A 15,604-nucleotide genomic window follows, 5' to 3' on the forward strand; every position below is an offset into this window, starting at 1 on the left:
ATAATTAAATAGCATTTCCAGAGTGATGCTAAATAATGCTGTGAATAATCAGTTTCCTTGCCTTATTCCTGAACTTCACAGGAATGCCTCTAGAGTCTAGCTACTGATTTGAAATGGGTATCTTTATTAGGTTAAGCCCAGTTGCAGGAAACAGAAACCACTTCAGCTATTTTAAGCAGGAAAAGCTGTAATACAGAGAAGATACAAAGTAATTGGAAGGACTAGAAGAGTGGGCATTAGGCCAGGTGATCAAGAATGCCTCTCAGTGCAATGTGGCCTAACAGGCCTGCTAGGGTGCTGTTATCTCTGCCCAGGTTGGGATAGTTGTAGATACAAAGCTGGAACGTTGCTTCAAGAGCACTGCTTCCAGGACTCTCAACCCCATTTATTAATTATGTACTGCTGCCTAAAAAGTTACCCAAAACCTAAAACAAACAAACAAAACAATAAATAAGTGCTTATTGTTGTGGCTTAAACTAATAATGAACATTTCTTATCTCTAGCAGTTTCTGTTGGTCAGAAATTTGTAAGTGCCTCACTTTGAAACTCATGGAACTCAGCCAGATTTTGACTGGGCTGGAGTCATCTGAAGGCTTGGCTGAAACTAGAGCACCTATTTGTAAGGTGGCTGACAGGTTACTCCTGGGGTTCCTTCTCCCTGTGGGCCTATCCACAGGTTGTGTGAGTGTCTGCACTGCCATGTAGCTGGCATCCCCCAGAGTGGACAATCCAAGACACCAAGGAAGCATCAGCAAATATCTTATGACCTAGCCTCAGAAATCACAATCCCTTCTGTAGTATTCTATCAGTCATATGAGTCAGACCTTACTCACTATGGAAGGATATGAACACACAGAGACAAGAATCATTAGGTACCATCTTGGGGGCTGACTACCATATCTCATAAAACTAGTGAATGGACAGCCACACGTACAAGAAAAAGATTAGAACATTCTCTAACATCATACACAAAAATAAATTCAAAATGAACTTAAAGACTTAAATGTAAGAACATAATACTCCTAGATGAGAATACTGGCAGAACATTCATTGATACAAATAGTAGCAAGCTTTTTTGGATCTTTCTCCTAAGGCAAAAGAAGTAAAAGCAAAAATAAACAAATGGGACCTAATTAAACCTAAAAAGTTTTGCACAGCAAGGGAAACAACGAACAAAATGAAAAAACAATCTACTGAACTGGAGAAAATATTTGCAATGATATGACCAACAAGCAGAGAAGGCAATGGCACCCCACTCCAGTATTCTTGCCTGCAAAATCCCATGGATGGAGGAGCCTGGTGGGCTGCAGTCCATGGGGTCACTAGGAGTCGGACACGACTGAGTGACTTCACTTTCACTTTTCACTTTCATGCATTGGATAAGGAAATGGCAACCCACTCCAGTGTTCTTGCCTGGAGAGTCCCAGGGACGGGGGAGCCTGGTGGGCTGCCGCCTCTGGGGTCGCACAGAGTGGGACACAACTAAAGCGACTGAGCAGCAGCAGCAGCAGCATGACCAACAAGGGATTAATATCAAAATATATAAACAGTTCACACAACTTGATATCAAAAAAACAACTGATTATAAAATTGGGAGAAGACCTGAATAGACTTTTTTTTAGAGAAGACATACAGTTGGCCAAGAGGCACATGAAAAGATGCCCAACAGTGCTAATCACTAGAGAAATGCAAATCAACCATAATGAGGTATCACCGCACACATGTCAGAAGGGCCATCATCAAAAAGTCTATACATAACAAATGTTGGTAAGGATTGGAGAAAACAGAACCCTTGTATGCTATTGGTGGAAATGTAATTGGCAAGTCATTATGGAAAAAGAGTATGGAGCATCCTCAAAAAAACACAAAAATACAACTATCACGTGACCCAGCTTCTGGGTATATATCAAAAAGAAAAAAAGGATGAAAGAAAGAAAGGGAGGTAAAGAAAGACGCAAGGGAGGCAGAGGAGGGAAGGGAGGGAGGGAGGAAACACTAATTTGAAAAGATACATGCACCCCATTGTTCACAGTAGCATTATGTACAACAGGCAAGATATGGAAGCAACCCAAGTGTTCATCAACATATGAATGGATATGTATATAATGGAATATCACTCAGCAATAAAAAGAGTGAAATTCTGCCATTTGCAACAAAGTGGATAGACCTAGAGAGTACTGTGCTTAGTGAAATAAGTTAGAGAAAGAAAAATACTGTATGTTATCACTTATATGTGGGATCTAAAAAAATAAAACAAACAAATGCATATAACACAGCAGAAACAGACTTACAGATATAGAAACCAAGCTAGTGGTTACTAGTAGGGAGAGAGACGGGGAGTGGGGAAAGGTAGGGGTATGGGATTAAGAGACACAAACTATTATGTATAAAATAGATACGCACAAAGGATATACTGTACAACACAGGGAATTGCAGTCATTGTTTTGTAGTAACTTTAAATGGAGTATAATCTATAAAAATATTGAATCATGATTTACAACTAAAACTAATACAATATTGTAAATCACCTATACTTGATAGATGATAGATAAAACTAGTGAATGAATACTACGATGAAAACTCAACATCTCCAAGAATGTGCTTGGGAACAACAGCAGCCAAAGCAGGGGGAAAAGATGCCTGCCACATTTGTATCTACCAAATATAACTGCAGAGGAGTCTGAAAATACAATTTTGGGGTGTGTGTTTCTTTTGTTTTAGCTTTTCCATTTGCACAATACAGAAAAGCACATTAAAAACAAATTAAAAGAGGGATTGAAATGGATGATGAGCACCAATCTATTAAATCCTCCACAAAGATCATGGCTTTATACCTCATCACCAATACATACATCTATTGGATTTTTCTATAATGGGAGTTGGAGCAGAGATGGTAGGTAATGCAGCAGAATCAGGGCTGAGGTTTCGCTGAATGGATACAGCAGAAGGATGAGTGCTACAGAGGCCAGAGTGTTTATTTTAATATAATTTGTCTGTGCTCCCGTGAAGTATAATCCATAAAAGTCAGGAACTATAACCATGCGAGTATTTTTACGATTGGATGAAAACTGAAGACTCAAAAGGTTGGCATTGTCTAGGGTACTGTATTAGCAAAATGTGGTTCAGATGGTAAAGCACCTGCCTGCAATGCAGGAGACCCAGGTTCGATCCCTGGGTTGGGAAGACCCCTGGAGAAGGAAATGGCAACCCACTCCAGTATCCTTGCTGGAGAATCCCATGGACGGAGGAGCCTGGTAGGCTACAGTCCACGAGGTCACAAAGAGTCGGACACGACTGAGCGACTTCACTTTCACTTTCTTTCAGGGTACTGTAGGATTATGTTTACAAGCAATATATACTTGCATGGATTATAAGCTGTTCTCTGTGTTCTGGCTGTATTTCCATTCCTTTCATCTGAAAAATGCATTTGTGAATGCAAATTAATGAGCTACGGTATTGTGGACTAATCTGGGATCTGATTTATTTTATTTAAAAATGACCACCATTTGTAACCAATTAAAATAGTAAGAACTTACCATGCTGCTGCTGCTGCTAAGTCGCTTCAGTCGTGTGCAACTCTTGGCGACCCCTGGACTGCAGCCCACCAGGCTCCTCCATCCATGGGACTTTCCAGGCAAGAGTACTGGAGTGTTATTGCCTTCTCCGAAGAACTTACCATGCCTCCCAACTAATCAAGCCACACAGCTGCTGCCCATGAAGGTGAGATTTGCTGCTCTGGAGAGGAAGGGACAACCGGTGGAGAACTTTGGGCATTGGAGACTTGCAGGATTTTCCTGTTCTGATGAGAAGGACTCCACTTCTCAGATGGGAAATTGTCTTATCTCTCATCCCAGGAATCTCAGAGTCAGAACTTGGCAAAGTTGCTCTTGCATCCCATTACCAGTTTCAAATCATTTCTCTTCCTCCTTCCTTCACAAATCTCAGCTCTTCATTAACTTTCTTTTAATACTGAAAATCTGCAATCATACACAGAGCTAGAGAAAACAGTACCCTGAATCCCTTATATACTCCTCCAAATTTAAGACGTATCCAAATTTTGCCACATGTGCTTCATCCCTCTGCCTTTTTTTTTTTTTTGGCTGAAATATTTTAAAGTGAAAATCCTGATGTAGGGCTTCCCAGTTGGTCTATTGGCTAAGAATCAGCCTGCCAGTGCAGGGGATACTGACTACAGATGGCTTTATTAAATAAGGATCCAAACAATTCTATACATTTCCTATTATCTCTGAAGCCTCTTTTAATCTAAGACAGCATCCCTCCACCCCTTTTCACCAATGCCATCTAATTTTCTGAAGAAGCCAAGTGAGCTGTCCTGTTGAGTGTCCCATTATTCTATATTTGTCTGTTTTCTTTCCTGCGTTGTTTGACTTTTCCCTCAACCCTGTATTTCCTATAAGCGGGAAATTAGTTCTTAGGGTTTATTTAGCTTAAGGTTCAACAGTTTTGGCCAGAATACTTGTTAGAAGTGCTGTTTCTCATGGCACATCACCTCTGTGTGTGTGTGTGTGTGTGTGTGTGTGTGTGTGTGTGTGTATGCATGCACGCGCACACATGCACATGCTCAGTTGTGTCTCTTTCCAACCCTATGGACTGTAGCCTGCCAAACTCCTCTGTCCATGGGAATCTCCAGGCAAGAGTACTGGCACAGGTTGCCATTTCCTACTCCAGGGGATCTTCCGTGCATACCCAGGGATTGAATCCACATTTCTTGTGTCTCCTGGATTGGCAGGTGGATCCTTTACCACTAGCATCAACTAGAAGGCCTACAAGGTCTAGCTTCCCGTCTTTAGTGATGCTAAGATTGATCAATGTTTTCAAATGGTGACAGTAAAATTCTCCATTAACCTTTCTCCTGATGGCTTCATCTAGTGATGATCAGTGCCTGAATAAATTATTTCACTACATTTTTTGCTGGGATTCTTCTACCATATGGGATTCTTCTGTGAAAAACGACTTTATCTCATCATAAATGGGCCATTTTGTCACCCTGAAATATAGGATGAGTTAAAGTAGGATAAATGCTCAGTCAGTAAAAATTTTAGCTCTCCGATTTCCTCTTCACCCAGTAAGATCTTATTTAAGTAACGAGATTTGAAACCAGGCAGTCTGATACCAATGTACCCCTTCACTCACTGCACTTAGCTAGTTTGCTGATCATAGATTTCGGATTCTAAAGGGCCTAGTGAAAGGATGTGAATGCGGACAGGGCACGGGGAGGCTTAAGCCAGATTATGAAGACTCAGATTTCTAACAGGAGTAGGTGAATATGGATGTGTGTATAACTGGATTAATCTCACCAGTCTCTTGTTAGAGTCTACTGAGTGCTTATTCTACAGCCCTGGATGGTGTGGTTATTGTGAAAGCAATTTTCTTAAAGAACAGGAAGTCCTATGAAGGATTCTGAACTATTTTTATGTTTTCCTTATCTCTACTCTTTGACAATTCTTACACATGCTACCCAGGTAGCTCAGTGGGTAAGGAATCCATGTGCAATGCAGGAGACGCAGGTTCAAACCCTGGATTGGGAAGATTCCCCTGGAGGAGGGCAGGACAACCTACTCCAGTGTTCTTGCCCAGAGAATCCCATGGACAGAGGAGCCTGGAGGGCTACAGTCTGTGGGGTCGCAAAGAGTCAGACCCAAGTGAAGTGACTGAGCTCTCACATACACAAAATTGCTCTAACTTAAAGCACATTAAAACTTTAACTTAAATGCCACTTCTAGGAAAAGCTGTTTCTTACCTCTTCTACCTTAAGAAACCCTGCTATGCACTCTCATGTCATCCCATCCTTCAGCATTTTCTTCTTACCTACTAGGATGCAGATTCAGTGAGATCGGGCCTCCTTGTTGCTCATGTTGTACCTAGCACTTAACACAGTGCCTAGCCAATAACAGGCTCTCGGTAAATATTTGTGACATAAATGAGATATATTAAATCAGTTATTAAAGTTGGAGGATCAGAATGGCTTGGCCTGCTCTTCCTCTACCATCTTTCTTCATCTGTTAGAGTAAAACAAAAAACCAACACCCAAAGCCTAAAAACTTGAAGATACGAGAAAACAGGCTTTCCAAAATCTAAAATTTAGGTCTCATACAGACATGTGAAAATCCATGAGAAAAGTTAATATAGTTAAATCTTTAAATTTAGGAGAGAAATAGAAATCATTAGGAGGTACTCCTTACGGTAGAAAAAGATACTGTCATTAGCCATGTGTGGCTGAACATTCATGAGAGCAGCAGCTTCCAGATGAAGAGCCTGACCCGGATCTGTCAAGCCGTATTTGGCTCCATATAAAATGTCTTGTCTATGCAGTTCTTGGGGAAGGAAAAATCTGTAGGCTTTTTGAGTCATCTACACAGAAATACAGCTTACTAGGAAATAATTATGTGGAAGATACTTCCTTGTTTTTAATTTTACTACATACATGTTGTACTTGCATGTTGCATAGCTTGTGGGATCTTAGTTCCTGACCAGGGATTGAACCCAGGCTCTCAGCAGTGACAGCACAGAGTTCTAACTACTGGACCATCAGGGAATTTCCAATTTTACTATATTTTTGAAGAGGTGATATAGTCACATGGTGGGGCTTCCCAGGTGGTGCTAGTGGTGAAGAACCTACCTGCCATAAGAGACATGGGTTTGATCTCTGGGTCGGGAAGATCTCCTAGAGGGAGCATGGCAACCCACTCTAGTATTCTTGCCTGGAGAATCCCATGGACAGAGGAGCCTGACAGGCTACTGTCCACAGGGTCGCAAAGAGTCAGACATGATGGAAGAGACTTAGCACGCACAGTCACAGGATTCAAGAGTCAAATGATATAAAATGGGATAAGTTGAGAAGTTTCTTTCACATCTTATCCCTACCCATCCTTGTCCCCACATTCCTCTATACCACCAATAAACATTTCTCTCTAACATTTCTTTTTGAATATTTATTTATACAGATGGGAGTACATATGTTTATATTCTTATTCCCCATCCATTCTCTCTCCCTTGCACTAAGGTAATAAACAATAGATATTCTGCACTCTGTTTTCCCTTACATATATCCTGGAAATATTTTTGTATTAGCACATAGAGAGCTTCCTTTTTCTTTCTGCCTTTTTTTTTCCCCCTTTGCAATGTATTCCAAGGTATGGAGGGCCCATGATTTATTTAATAATTAATTAGTTCCTTATTGATGGTATGTAGGGTAGTTCCAATCTTTTTCTATTACAAACAACTCTGTAATGAATCATGTTAAACATGAAAGGGAAGATTATTTTACATTAATGCAAGAAAAAGCAGATCAGAACATTAAAGAGGGAGAATTTGGCAAAAGCGAAGTTTCTTTGGTGAACTGGGGAGTGAGGGGGCTGGGAAAAGGGTACTGTAGTTAGTTGAGTGTGTAATGAATGACCAGGAAGTTCTGTCCAAGGGAAAAGTTTTTCTTGAATTAGTTTTGCCAAGTAGGATAAACAGAAGTTTGGAAAGAACGTCAAATAGGGAGACTCATCTGTATAGCCCTAGACCCTAAACTTTAGTAAGATGCTCTTAGCGTTTGGAAAATAATATCCAGTTTGTTCTTAAGGAGACGGACAACTGATTAGAAAAATCTTCTCTTGGCCACCTCCCAAAATTCCAACAACTTTTTTAAGAGGCTGAGATTTAAAAAAAAATAAAATAAAAATTCCCAGCCTGAGAAGGCCCTGTCAATCTAAGTAGTTGTGGTACAGCAGACATTGTTGGTGACCCACCCAACATCCATCTCCCTTCATCCTTGCTGACAAAGTCATACTTTTGTTAGGTAGCCCCACATACTATATGTCACAGAGACTGGCTTAAGTCAGTCCTGGTAACAACTTTGCCCATGGAGACGTTTGGTTGAAGTGTTTGCATATGGCCCAATTTTGGCAAATGATAATGGAAAATAAGTCATCTGGTCAGCTTTGGGGAGACTAGTTAGGGTTGTGGTCCTCTTTCCTTTATTTGTGTGGCAAGAGATAGTATCTCAAAGGTCTACTCAAATCTTGTCATGGTGGGGAATACAGACTCATTCCCGCCTTGACCCAGTCACAGCCACTCCACAGGTAGCTGAGTCAACCGGGGCTGGATAGAACAGCAAGCACCTGGGCAGGTATTCCTTCAAACAATGTTATTTAAAGGTTTAATTTCCATGTGGTGGAGTTGGGGAGAAATAGATTTTTTAACAATACTTTGTTTACTAGAAACAAATTAACTTCACTTAATTTTCACGAAGTGAAAGAGAGTCAATATTATGAAAACATCAGCCAGGCAGTTCATTCTTCCTGTAGTTCTCCTTTCTTTTCTATTTCTCTTGGAATTTTGGGAACCAAAGAAGTTCCTCAGAGGCACACCGACAGGCTTACAAAGTGGGTAACACAAAAGACCACACTTATCAGCTACACAGCACAGCTCACATATTAGTTGGTTTTCAAATCTCTGTTCTAAGGATTTTCATTTTAGGCTTACTGCTTGTGGAGGCCACAGACAAATTCACTAGCAATCTAGGTCTGCTTTAGATAGGAGTTCTGTTGCTCTGTTTTTTCAATTTCCCCTCAAGGGCAGTAATTTGAAAGTGGTTGGTTTACACATTGTCAATTTGTTGTAGTGATAAGCATCACTACAGATCAGCATCCCACAGTAACTAGTCACCCATCCTCTAATCCGGTCTGAGTCACAGATTAAATTACAAGATAAACACTGAAAGAGTAGAATAGAAAAGTGCTGTGAAGCACAAAGGAGGGGAAAGAAATCAGTGTCTTTTTGTGGCTGGTTAGAAGGTGGTTCAGAGAAGGCAATGGCAACCCACTCCGGTGTTCTTGCCTGGCAAATCCCATGGACGGAGGAGCCTGGTGGGCTGCTGTCTCTGGGGTCGCACAGAGTCGGACACGACTGAAGTGACTTAGCAGCAGCAGCAGAAGGTGGTTTTTATACTGGGGAAAAAGCATGGTTTTTTTTTTTTTTTTTTTCTTTTAAATTTTATTTTTAAACTTTACATAATTGTATTAGTTTTGCCAAATATCAAAATGAATCCGCCACAGGCATACATGTGTTCCCCATCCTGAACCCTCCTCCCTCCCCATACCATCCCTCTGGGTCGTCCCAGTGCACCAGCCCCAAGCATCCAGTATCGCGCATCAAACCTGGACTGGCAACTCGTTTCTTACATGGGTTTTATAGCCAGCAAGCAGGTGCAGCTACATTATTTGCAGTGCCCAACATGAAAATGTGGAGCCCCTTGCCACACAATTTATAATTCTCAAGGCAGCAGCAGTAGAACCAAGTGCTTGATTCATGGGCAGGTGGCACATGCCTAAAACGGTCCTGCCAGAAGAGCTTAGGTTCAAATCTCACTCCTGTACCCCAAGGCTTCCTGGCTTTAGGCAAGTCACCCTCTCTGGTCTCACTTTTTTCATCTGTAAAACAGTGATCATTGCACCTCCCTTGAAGAGCTGGAATGAAAGTGACATGAAAAGCACTTGACACATGATAGGTTCACATTCCTCTTAGTTTGTGTGTGGGTTCTTTTTCTCAGCTGTTCTCTAGGCAGCCATCCATCTTTGACCTTCTAATTCTCATTACGCATCTTCTTTCCAGTATCTTTCAAAAGGGTATTGACTTCGTCAGCAAGGATGAAGGGTATTAGAACCTATCTCTCAGTCGTGTCCGACTCTTTGCAACTCCATGGACTGTAGCCTACCAGGCTCCTCTGTCCATGGGATTTTCCAGGCAAGAAGGCTGGAGTGGGTTGCCATTTCCTTCTCCAGGGGATCTTTCCCCACCCAAGGATCGAACCCCGGTCTCCTGCATTGCAGACAGATGCTTTACCATCAAAGCCACCAAGGAAGCCCTGAAGGGTATTAGAGTGAGCATTATCAAATGGCCCGTAGCTATTCATTTGTGACCTACAGAAATGAAAACTATATATGGTTCAACTTAATAGGAACTCCTCAGCATGACTTTGAATGGAATTGTCCTTAGACCCGGAGAACTCAGACCCTTCCTTTGCGCCCATCTTCTGGGGAGCATATACCTTACCTAATAAGGAGGTATTCCCCACCTAATAAGGAGTCCCGGAGGCAAGTCCTGCACTAGCCAACACTCCTCAACGAGGAGCCCGGTATTCTCTGCTCACATGGCCCTCAGGTGGCTTCCAGGAGCCTCTTTCTTCTCCTCACATGCTGGGCAAGAAGGGTGAACCCGAGAGACCTGCATCCCACCTGACCCTGACGGCGGTTAGGGCAAGTGGGCGGAGCTTGCACGGGCGGGGCAGGAAGAGCCGTTGGCACGCATGCGCACAATCTCCTCAGGGCTCAGCCTGAACCCACGTGGGAGGCGGAGGAAGCAGGCGGGCCTGTGGGTCCTTGTTTGTGCCCTTGCTAGTCTCCTCTGCCCTCTCTCCCCTTCCTTTTAATTGTAGACATGCTTCTCCCTCATCTCCTCATAGCCACTTACGATTTACCCAAATATCCTGGATATATATATATTTTTTAATCTCCTTGACTTTCTACACAGTGCTGTCTCAAATCTTTTCTCCACTTTACAAAATTCTACTAGTTGTTTAAAGAACCAGCTTATATGTCAACTCCTGTGTTAGTCATCCCTGGCAATCCTCTCTTCCATCCCAACCCTCACCCTCAGGCGTGTAACTGCTCTGTGTGTGTGTTTTACCCACTATGATCTCATAACACCCCTAAAAACACATTATTACACTGTTGTGACTGCTCTTTTGCCCCTAGACCGTGTGGGAGCTCTTCTGGGGCAGAAAACATGCTTTTTCATGCTTATTCTCAGTGCCCACCGACTCCCTAAGCTTACTCAACAGACAGTCAATAAATCTTTCAGTGTGATGTCATCAAAACCACTGCTCCCCAGTGACCAAGAGCAAATTACTGAATCTCAGTTTTCCTCTTTTTTGAAATAGAAACGAACACTATTATCTTCTTCCGTGGTGTGAACTCAATAAAAGGTAACCATAATTAGCTCCTATATTCTGATTCTTGATAATGTGTAAAAGGAAGTAAATAATCCTTTCAAGCCAGCAAGGTGGATCCTTGGAAACTGTATTTAACACCACGATCTTATTAAAAATGTGAGAAAATTGGTTTTAAAAATTGCTTTAGGTTAAAGCAAGCGTTGCTTAAAATCATTTATTAAAAAGGTACCAAGTAATATTTTTTTTAACAAATCCATATCATTAGGTATCTCTTGGCACCCTATACTAAATGAGTGAGAAAAATACTATATAACAATCTGTCTTGGGAAGTAGTCATAATAATGCTTCTATGTCAACTAAATACTGAGAAATAAGGAAGCATAAAGTGTATTTTTATATCTACCTCTTTAAGAACTTTGTATAAATATATATAATAACTTATGTTTTATCATTACACATTTGAGTATTCCTACAAAAATGCTGTAAGTATACATATATACTTCCCATTTTTTATTTTACAGAAGGAAAGGGTTTCAAGAAAGTAGCTAATAGAAACAAAGCAATCACTCTGTGTTGCTTGTATGTATCATATCCAGTGTATGACCTGTTACCCTAAATTGGGGACTTTTGTTAACATATTGTGAAATATTAAATGAAGCTACTGATACCTGCTTTTTTGTAACTCTAAATCCCTGGTGGCTCAGACGGCAAAAGCGTCTGCCTACAATGTGAGAGACCTGGGTTCGATCCCTGGATTGGGAAGATTCCCTGGAGAAGGAAATGGCAACCCAGTACTCTTGCCTGGAAAATCCTATGGACGGAGGAGCCTGGTGGGCTACAGTCCATGGGGTCACAAAGAGTCAGACAGGACTGAGCGACTTCACTTTCACTTTCAAATCTTATTTTTATTAAGGGGGGGGGGGGTGGGGAGGGGGGAGAACCAGAAAATGGAATGGGATCTAAGCTTGCAGGGAAAATTTAAAGGTGGATTTTATTTATTTGAATCATATTGCTCATATAGAATGGCTATAATAAACTTTGCCTACTTTGGAAAACAATGAGCTTAATTTTTGTTCTCCAGGCTAGTGCAAATAAAACGATATTCTATAAAGCAGGTAAGTAATTGGCCAGTTAACAAAATCAGACACTTTTCTGCAAGTTATTCATGCTATTAATATGCTATTAACTGTTATAGCTTACAGTCTCAATTGTCGGAGATTACAATCCTATCTGTTTACAAGGGCTGCTGCTGCTGCTGCTGCTAAGTCACTTCAGTCGTGTCCGACTCTGTGCAACCCCAGAGACGGCAGCCCACCAGCCTCCCCGGTCCCCCTGGCATTCTCCAGGCAAGAGCACTGGAGTGGGTTGCCATTTCCTTCTCCAACGCATGAAAGTGAAAAGTGAAAGTGAAGTCGCTCAGTTCTGTCCGACTCTTAGTGACCCTATGGACTGCAGCCTACCAGGTTCCTCTGTCCATGGGATTTGCCAGGCAAGAGTACTGGAGCGGGCTGCCATTGCCTTCTCCGATACAAGGCCTAACTGTGCTATTTTTCACAATAATACATCCCATTGCACTTATTCACAATAATACATCCCCCATTGCACTCTGAAAAGTAAGAGCTGCTAATTTTAAAACTTAGGACAGCTGAAGATATCTGAGGTTGAGAATGAATAAGTTATAGGAGAGGTGGAGATACTGATAGCAGACTTAGGAAGATTTCAAAGGCACACAACGAAATTTGGTAAATCTCGTGTATTCTAGGTGGTAGGACTGAAAAATCAGTGTTACCCTTACAATGGCACTGTAGTAAACAACATCAGTGTAGTAAAGTAGCTTTTCTTTGGTCTCTCGTACTTAAAAGTAGAATAAATGGAATGCCATCTTGACTCTCGCCATAATAGTAAGGCACAGATATCTGATTTCTTCATCGGAGGCCAGAGGAAGCAGAAACCTCCTTATGGAAAGAGATGGCGGAGTTTGGCATTGAGTTCTCTCTCCTTGCTTAAAAGATCCAGGCTGTGCTTTTTGAAAGCTTCGGACTGCAGCCTGAGTTCATCATAGGCGGCCTGGATGCCATCCACCCTGCGCTGAAGCTCCCGGACTCGCAAGTTGCTGTTCACGGCCACGGCCTCTTGCTCAAAGCGCTCGAGTGCGTGCCTCCTGGCCACGTCGGCCATCTTCAGCTTCTCCTCCAGCTGGCGGATCTCCGCTTGCTTGTTCTGAAGCACCTTGCCCCTCTCCATGGACAGCAGCAGCAGTTCCTCTTTCTCCCGAGTGACTGTCTGCAGACGGGCCCGCAGTTCCTGGTTCTGCTGACTGTGTGCCTGCTCCGCCTTCGCCGTCTGCTGCAGGGCTTCCTGCTGCTGCTGCTGGAGGCTCTGCAGCTGCATGCGCAGCTGCTCGGTCTCCTCAGTGTGGGCGCAGGCCTGCCGGTTCTGCAGCTCCAGCAGCTCCTGCTCGCGGGCCTGAGCCTGGCAGACATCATGGGCGTACTTCCGTTGCAGGGTCTCCAGCTCCTTGGCGAGGGCCTCGCTCTGGGCTGTGAGCTGCACCACTTTGGCCTCCTGGGCCTTCAGTGCTGGGCTGAAGAGCTGGTCATTCTCCAGCCTCAGCTTCTCGTTCTCCTCTCGCAGCTTGGCGTTCTGCCTTTTGTGTTCATCCTTGAAGCGGATCATCAACTCGTGGTTGGAGGCCAGGGTCATAAAGCGTTCCTCCAGCTTCTGGGCCTGCTGATTTTTGGCCTTCAGCTCCTCGGCCTCCAGCAGCCTCTTCTCCTCCAGCTCGGTGTTGAGCAGTTCCAGGGTCTGGCAGCGCTCCAGGGCCTCGTCGGATCTCCGCTTCAGGATGCAGATGAGCTGGGACTGCTCCTGGATGCGGGAACACAGCATCGCCCGCTCACTCTTGTCCTCCTCGGACAGCCCCCGGAGGTTCGCTAAGGCTTCCCTCAGACCATCCAGCTCCTTAAACCCCATCTCCTCTTCCTGGTCTTCCAGTTTTCTGTTTTGCTTATCTAAGGGTTCTTCAGAGGATGGGGTGTCCATCCTGGGAGCCGACTCTTCCTGAGGCATTGGCACGCTCCTCTACTGACTGCACAGCTGACTGCACAGCGCCCCACCGTCCAGATTTCAAACGCCACGGTGTTGCTAGGGTCTCCCGGCAATCTCCCGCAGTTGCTCGTGCACCCAGTAAGGAGCCCTGTGATTGGTGGACCGGTCTTCAGACTGCTGTGGAGTAACAACAGGAGGGAGTCCAGAGCCAATCATGTCAGGTTATGCTTGCCTTTCTAGCCAATCACAGCCCTCCGCTAACAGCCCAGGGTCTGGCATGTACTATACAGAGATGCCAGCCCCACTTGATTTCCAGCCAGCATCAGGGGTAAGAAACCTGACTCCACCTAATCTCTTGTGGGAGTAAACAAATCAAGCACTGGTGACATAGTCCTCCTCCCTGTCCCCACTTCAGTGGTCATGAGAATAAAGTCCTCTGCATGGAAACCGTTGGCTCTGTAAAGAAATTTGTAATCTATAAATACAAAGTAGCAGAAGGACCCTGCGAACAAGGATCCTAAATGGCTGTGACTTTGTACCTGTAGTGATTAACACAGCTCAGTGAAAGAAGAAACCCCAGGGAAATGTCTCTTCTTTCTTGAAGAACTGTCCCCAGCTGGGAATATATTTATTAGCTAGAACTCCCTTTTTACCCATTAACACAATAGGGTTACAGAGAAAAGCCTAATGGACAATATAGGTGTGATAAACATTAAAACACACACACAAAAGTTCAAATGAGGCTTACCTTATACACACCAAAGTCAGTTTCAGATGGATTAAACATCTGAAATGTTTAATGTTAAATGTAAGGACTAAAATGAAAACAAAATATTAAACATGGAGGGACGTCCCTGGTAGACTGTTGTTAAGAACCTGCCTTGCAATCCAGGGGACTAGGATTCGATCCTTGGTCGGGCAACTAAGCCCCTGAACAACAACTACTGAGCCCACGGTGCCTCAACTAGAAAGAAGCCGGAACGTGGTAACAAAGAACCTGTGCTCCGCCATGAAAAGACCCCTACGCCACAATGAAGATCCTGCATGCTGCAACTAAGACTCGACAGAGCCAAAAATAAAATACTTTTTAAAAATGGAAACTAGAGGAAAATAAAGGCAAGCATTGAAGCCCTGGGTGAGGAAGGACTTTCTTAGCCTACATATTATGTAAGAGACGAATAAGGTAAAGCTTAATTGGACTAAGTTGAACATCTAAAAGATATAAAAGTTATATATAATTTAAAAACTGTGAGACTCTGATGTCTCTCTATCATTTTCTTCCTCTGGACCTGCCTGCTGCTTTATTCCCTAACCTAACCTAGCTATTGAAGTTTCCTTTGTTGGCCCTGTCTGTTGGTGTCCTCTCGGCCTGAAGTGCTTTTTTCCTACCTTGTTACTTTAGTCATTAACTCTGCATTTTACACTCAGTTAGGAATCACCTCCTTCATGAAACCTTTCCTGGCCCCTAGAAGGCAATGGCACCCCACTCCAGTCCTCTTGCCTGGAAAATCCCATGGACGGAGAAGCCTGGTGGGCTGCAGTCCATGGGGTCAAGAAGAGTCGGACACGACTGAGCGACTTCACTTTCATTTTTCA

The 15,604-nt window shown here is 43.2% G+C and overlaps 1 protein-coding gene across 1 annotated transcript; it reads right to left on the minus strand.

Moving 5' to 3' along the window:
- Window positions 1-12,698: 12,698 nt before the first annotated feature.
- On the minus strand, window positions 12,699-14,516 carry CCDC89 (coiled-coil domain containing 89). Its single transcript, XM_027532527.1, has one exon. It carries the CDS (start codon window positions 14,027-14,029, stop codon window positions 12,917-12,919), a length of 1,113 nt encoding a protein of 370 aa, XP_027388328.1. The 5' UTR covers window positions 14,030-14,516; the 3' UTR covers window positions 12,699-12,916.
- Between the last annotated feature and the right edge of the window lie 1,088 nt (window positions 14,517-15,604).

Source organism: Bos indicus x Bos taurus, chromosome 29 (assembly GCF_003369695.1).
Source record: "Bos indicus x Bos taurus breed Angus x Brahman F1 hybrid chromosome 29, Bos_hybrid_MaternalHap_v2.0, whole genome shotgun sequence".
Lineage (NCBI taxonomy): Eukaryota > Metazoa > Chordata > Mammalia > Artiodactyla > Bovidae > Bos > Bos indicus x Bos taurus.

Bases quoted from the DNA above. Each gene is read 5' to 3' on its own strand.
- CCDC89 (XM_027532527.1), bottom strand. From the start codon at position 14,029: ATGCCTCAGGAAGAGTCGGCTCCCAGGATGGACACCCCATCCTCTGAA.